General features: G+C 34.3%; 2 protein-coding genes across 2 annotated transcripts; one reads left to right on the top strand and one right to left on the bottom strand.

Annotated features, from left to right (window-relative positions):
- On the bottom strand, positions 1,849–4,876 carry LOC104724185 (zinc transporter 5). The gene is made up of 9 exons (XM_010442634.2): positions 4,586–4,876; positions 3,989–4,181; positions 3,808–3,893; positions 3,411–3,495; positions 3,000–3,078; positions 2,751–2,890; positions 2,576–2,662; positions 2,358–2,470; positions 1,849–2,266 (listed from the first exon to the last, which is right to left on the bottom strand). Exons 1-9 carry the CDS (start codon positions 4,633–4,635, stop codon positions 2,017–2,019), a joined length of 1,083 nt encoding a protein of 360 aa, XP_010440936.1. The 5' UTR covers positions 4,636–4,876; the 3' UTR covers positions 1,849–2,016.
- LOC104728302 lies at positions 5,497–6,061 on the top strand (the record flags this gene model as incomplete). The annotated part of the gene is made up of 2 exons (XM_019231940.1): positions 5,497–5,875; positions 6,020–6,061. Coding segments are annotated over exons 1-2 (363 nt in total), but the record flags the coding sequence as incomplete, so codon positions are not given.

The raw sequence follows: 6,063 nt of genomic DNA, 5'->3' as shown, positions 1-6,063 counted from the left end.
AAGTTGTGAAGTTGGGAGACGAATTTAGACAGATGCATCGACCGATGCAACTTATGGAATCGATCGATGCAGAGCCAAAGAAGAAATCAGAAGTTTTCCCACAAGTTTTGAAGATTTACAAAACTGCCCTAAAGTTTTCCATATTTGCATTATTAGTCCCTGGACGTGTTTTAGGAATATATATAGGATTTTTATGGTCATTTTTTAGACCTAACCTTTATTTTCCCTGCAACTTTTGAGAGAAACCCCTGAGAGATTTTTAGAGAGCTTTTGGAGAGAAGAATCAAGACTCCTTCAGAGAAGATTTAAAACTCCTTTACTTCTACCTTTAATCTCTTAATGCTATCTATTTTATTCATGATTTGTGTTCTTGCAATTATGTCTGAGTAGATCTGCTTGTTAGGTTTATGGTTTCTCATTAGGGATTTCATGGATTATTAGATTGATTAATTGTTTGGATTCATTATCTTTCTTGTTTTTCACCATAGGTTGTTCTTAATGCTATATCTTTGATTAGTCATATGGATTTAGATCTTAGGATTATTGATTGATATGAGAATACAATTGATTTTCCTGACAATAACCTTTGGTGAGCAAAATTACTTTTTGCAAAGAGATTTGAATTAGTGATTTTGTGAACTTATCTAAACTTGATTTTATTGCTGGTTTTTAACTTGAATTTTGCAAAGAGATTTGGATTTTTGGGTTTTAAAACTTATATAATATTTGGAGTAAGAACTGATTTATTTTACAATTGTGTTTATAGTTCAAGAACAATGCTTAATTGTTGAATCCTGCTTGCTAAATTAATCGATCTGATTTTCCATGATTTCCTGAGAATTTCCCTAGACCTAGCGTTTAATCCTTCTGAATTTTACAGCTCTTTTATTTTCTGTTATTTTGCAATTTAATTACAATATTTCTGTTTAGCATAATTAAAAAATTATTAAATCTATTGTGTGAATTTAGAGTCTTTAGGATTCGATTCTTAAGTACTACAATTGATCTCTTAATTTGAGAGAATAACTCAGGGTTAAATTTGAGCATATCCCAACCGAAAAACTAAAAGATCCGGTTCAGTTCTATTTAGAGAAAACCGCCGGCCTACTAAACAATATGCTATTTTACAGAGTCGGGATTTTGCTTTCACAGTAGTATCTATCTATTGGATGACATTGACGCCACTTTATTAAAAGACCAACGAATTGTAGACCTGTAGTCTCAAGCTATATCCACAGAAGGACTTGTGATCATCTTCATCAACATTTCAGTAATGTTTATGGGCTGATGTGGACAATATTTAGTATGGGGCACTAATAAGACAAATAATTAAATTAGGGGGTATATAAATAAATAAATCACTCTTTATTTAAGGAAAAACAAAAAATCAGTGTTCAAAAAAGCGGTCTAGGCGGCCGCCTAGGCGCCATCTAGGCGCTAGGCGCTCAGCAGACGCCTAGATGACCGCCTAACCCGCTTAAAATTACATACATTTTATTTTAATATTTATTTTTGATTTTTAAATTACATATAATTAAATTATTATGTTTTATTTCTATATACATAATTATAAACATTTATATGTTGTTAATATAACTTAAATAAATGTATTTTTTTTACTGTTGTTTATAATTTATAAATTTTTTATTTTTATAACATATATTTTAATATAATTATATATATATAATGTTTTATGTTGTAAATGCCTAAACCGCCTAAAACCGTCTAGGCCCCGACTAAGCGTTCTAGACGCTAGGTGTTGGGTCACCGCCCAGATACCGCCTAGCGCTTTTTTGAACACAGTAAAAAATAGAGTATGGCACCTGCCACACCTATGGTCAACGTGCGTCCGCGAATAATGTAGCTTCCATTCTTATATAACCGTAAAATAACAATACCGTAATCCAAAAAAAAAAATTGAACGTATGAAGATTGAGACAAGTTAAAACCAGATAGATTTACATCGTCAAGAATTCAACAGTACATCGTCGTTAGTGTGGTGAGAGATTGGTAAAGCTATATGGGAAGAATTGGAGAAGTATCAAAATCATTACCAAGGATTCCGTTTGATGGATCTTCTGATTTCAACGAAGAGTCTTTCGTGCTACGTTCAAGAGATGTCGCCTCGAATATTCCAAACCCTAATACTAAGCAACAGACGATGAAACCGGGAAGAGAAAAATCCATCTCGTAAGCTAACTCCATGACTATTATGCATACACCTGCTACCAATAAATGCCTCGGGGAAGAAAACACCATATGCAGTCTGCAACAAACAAAACATTATTCATATAAAGCATATGTTTGCGTGTATAAATGCATTGTATGGATAATTAAAGGGAAAAGCTTTAGGAAACCTCTCTTCTGCGATGTTGTCAACATAAAAGATTAGAATGATCCCAAAAACAATGGTGCTAAGGAAAGCCCACGCAGAAAATGGCAACTCGGATGTTTTCCCAGAAGATGAGCCCTGGAGTAAAATTTGATATTAGTGAACCAAACCACCAATGGGAAATCGAGAAAATGCCATCTTTAATACATTGTTCCTTCTCATTGCAAAAACAGCATCACTTACTATGATAAGGTCCCACATGGCCACAGGAAACAAGAAACAGGTTGCAGAAGTAATGGTTATCGCATGCAGTCGTTTCTTCTGCTGGTTCTGTAAAAGCAGAAAATTGGTAATTCGCAAAGGAAGCAGAAGTGAAAGCAGAAAAAGACTCGGAATGAAGGGAATCTGAGATCACTACCTTTAAAGAAACATGGCGCGCAATAACCCGCCTTAACGCTGATAAGATTCCAGCAAAAACTGGTATCATCATTCCCATCATACCTAGTGCTTGTTCTGTTTGTACTTCTTCCTCTTTGATCTCAGTACTGTCTTTTGTTGGTAGCTTGTTGTTAAGTTAAACAAATCAACACATAAACTATCCATAGAAAGTTCAAACGAAGCAAGATATACATACAGACAGAGAGAAGGAACTTGCGTAAAAGGATATAAAAAGGGGAGAGAGATGATGTTGCCCATCCTTGAGACAAGAAAAAAAGTGCTACCAGCATTGCAATGAGGCCACCTACCTAACATGATTTGCAAATATCAGACAAATTCTTCGGATAATATCCTTGCCGATTTGTAAACATAATTCTGATTTTTTAAATTTAACTTCATATTAACATTTATAATACAAGTAATCTAAGTACATGAATTAGCCAGAGAAACATCACTACTGCTAAAAAAACTATTGCATAACTCTATAGTTTGTCTGTGAGAGAAGTGAACTGATGCATGCTGAGGGTATACACAACATTATGGATAAACCCTATGTAAATCGTGCTAGTTAACTGCTCATATTGACTTGAGACTTTATATAAGTGACAACTGTTACATTAGAAACATATGAGGTGAATACCTTTTTCCACACATGACCTCTCCGTCCATATAATACTCCAGAAAGTACTCCAAGAACAGCACCGGAGTACTCTGACAAGATAGCTCTGCAAATAAAATACAAAGAACTATAAGCAAGAATAATCGAATATTTAATGATGATATTTTTTTTCTGATCAAATGACAGAAAAATGTAGCTTAAAATAACAGGCTGCAGAAACAAAGGATAAGGAGAGGCTTGTAGGTCGAGGATTTTTGTAAGTATTGAACCCAAATGGCTACAATGGGACCAAATTGCTCATAGGCAAACCTTCAACTTCCCTATCTTTCAAAAGCCACATTCTACGGGAACTACTAAGACAGATAAGACCAGAGGAGAATATTACGCTAGTATGAATGCTTAATTTACTAATCAATACCTAAGCGGTCCACAAGACTTGAGACCCTTTCCCCATAAGATGAAGTACAATGCCGTGATGAGTCCATTGATAAGAGAAGGTACAATCTGAAACAGTTAAAGGAAAAACATTTTATCTCCAAACTCTCCAATTCATATGTATTAAACATACATGCAAGAAATCTGATACAGCTAAAGTAAACCTGTTGATTAGAAAGCGCCCTTACTTTCCATGGCTTTTGAAGTATCAAGAATATGATGGACGAAGGCCCCAGACAGCAGAAGAGAAAGAGAACAACTGGCGCTCCTGTCTGATTCAAGTAGCGGTACATAGAATAAACTGACCATATCCTTAAAAAATTCCCAATGAGGTGGATTATCTGGAATGGTGTATGTCTGCAGATAAAGAAGGTCAACAAATACATGAATTAGGCAGCAGATTACTCAATTCTAAGCCAATGTCAAAACAAGGGAAGACGAAAAAAGCTACAAATGTGCTCAAGTTATGGTGGACTCACTTCACTGCTTCAACCTAGTATTGAATCAGAAACACAATAATCCAAAATCTTAAGTGAATCAACCTAATAAGTATTGTTTCATGAAAACCCAGTGATGCGATTTCAAATTATAAAACCCTAAACAATAAATTTTCAAGCTACAGTACAATTTGAATCAATTCCATGGCAGCAAGACGAAGAAGCTTCGTTTTTTTTTTCCTCTCTCTCACATTTCATTTCTACATAAGCAAAAACACACAATAGCAAGAGAAGTTATAATCGAAACTTTAGGTATGAAGATACCTGAAATGCGGAGATCCTCGATCGTCGGAGATTTGCTTCGGCGACATCATTTTAGTCCAAAACTCCGGAAACTAATTGGTGTTTAAATCCAGTAGAAATTAATTTAAAAACAAAAATAAACACAGCCTACAATTTCGAACTCAGAATCTTTTAAAAAATTGATGTAACTGAAGACGAATTCGCGTGTAGCTGTGATGATGGAAGAAGAAGTATCGTCTTCTTCGTCGAGGAACACTAGAGGAGGAGGTCCCGAAGCTCATCAAGTCGAGCGATCTATTCAGATCGGAGAGAGAGAAAGAGAGGAGACGTAATTTTCGTATTGGGCCTTCTTCAAGCCCATTAAAAGTGGCTTAAATTTAAAGAAACCCAAGGTCTTGATGTTTTTAGTACTGTAATATTTATGTATTTTTTTAACGAATTTGTCAGATCCGATCGGTAGCATACACACAACTATATCATAAAATTAAACTGTTATAAAATAGCGTACAACTATATAAATAAATAAAATATAGCAGTACATGACAATAACGCAGTAAATCATAGAATCTAAATATTAGTCAAAACATATATAAATTAATACCAAATACAATCCATCTAAAATTATAAAACCTAAATATTAATCAAAATATATTTATTAAAACAAACACAAAAAAATACAACATACAATTTTTCTCAATAGTTATTATAAAAAATTGTCTTATAGTGTACTGGAAGTTAAAATTTAGTAGATGTACATGTTTTTTTTTATGTTTAATTATTTTACAATTATTGTTTAATTGTTAAAAACTATAAAATCAAAAATCAGAAATTACCACAAAAAAAAAAGGTTGGTATTTTTAAATTGCAATTTGCACAGATATTAAAAAGGGTAAAACAGTAAAAAACGTTAGACAAAAAAAAACTGCAGTGACGATTTTAATGCTCTCCCTACTCTTCTGATCAACAACAGCTCGACGAAACTTCACGCAAATGGCGTCTTGTTCTCTTCCCTTGTTCCCATGCCTTTCCTCGCTCAAAATGAAGATGAAGCCCATGGCGGCTCTCACCAATTCCTCTAAAACGATAGTTCCATACGAGCTGAAAAGGGGACAAAAACGTCTTTTCCACAAGCTTCCCTCTGGTCTAAAAATGGAGGTAATTGAACAGAGGAGAAGCAAATCCGAAGGAGACAATCCACCATTGGTGTTTGTACATGGAAGCTACCACGCAGCTTGGTCTTGGGCTGAACATTGGTTACCTTTCTTCTCTTCTTCTGGGTTTGATTCTTATGCTGTTAGCTTATTAGGTCAGGTAAATTCTCAACCATGAAAGTTTTGATTTTTATGCTCATGTTTGATATCCCTAGTATCTAATTTTACTATCAGGAACATAAAGTTTCAAACTTTGGATTAGAATAGAGTGATTTGTGATTTTGTTATCCTTTGAATGTAATAGGGTGAAAGTGATGAACCTTTGGGAACAGTTGCTGGAACACTTCA

The sequence above is a fragment of the Camelina sativa genome, chromosome 11, assembly GCF_000633955.1.
Source record: "Camelina sativa cultivar DH55 chromosome 11, Cs, whole genome shotgun sequence".
Lineage (NCBI taxonomy): Eukaryota > Viridiplantae > Streptophyta > Magnoliopsida > Brassicales > Brassicaceae > Camelina > Camelina sativa.
Note: the sequence above shows the minus strand (reverse complement) of the source record. Positions and strands in the feature narration are given on the sequence as shown.

Bases quoted from the DNA above. Each gene is read 5' to 3' on its own strand.
- LOC104724185 (XM_010442634.2), bottom strand. From the start codon at position 4,635: ATGATGTCGCCGAAGCAAATCTCCGACGATCGAGGATCTCCGCATTTC. The intron at 3,894-3,988 runs GTTTACTTTAGC...TAACTGTTTCAG, and splicing joins GGGCGCTTTCTAATCAACAG to ATTGTACCTTCTCTTATCAA. The intron at 2,267-2,357 runs GTTTCCTAAAGC...TGTTTGTTGCAG, and splicing joins GACAACATCGCAGAAGAGAG to ACTGCATATGGTGTTTTCTT.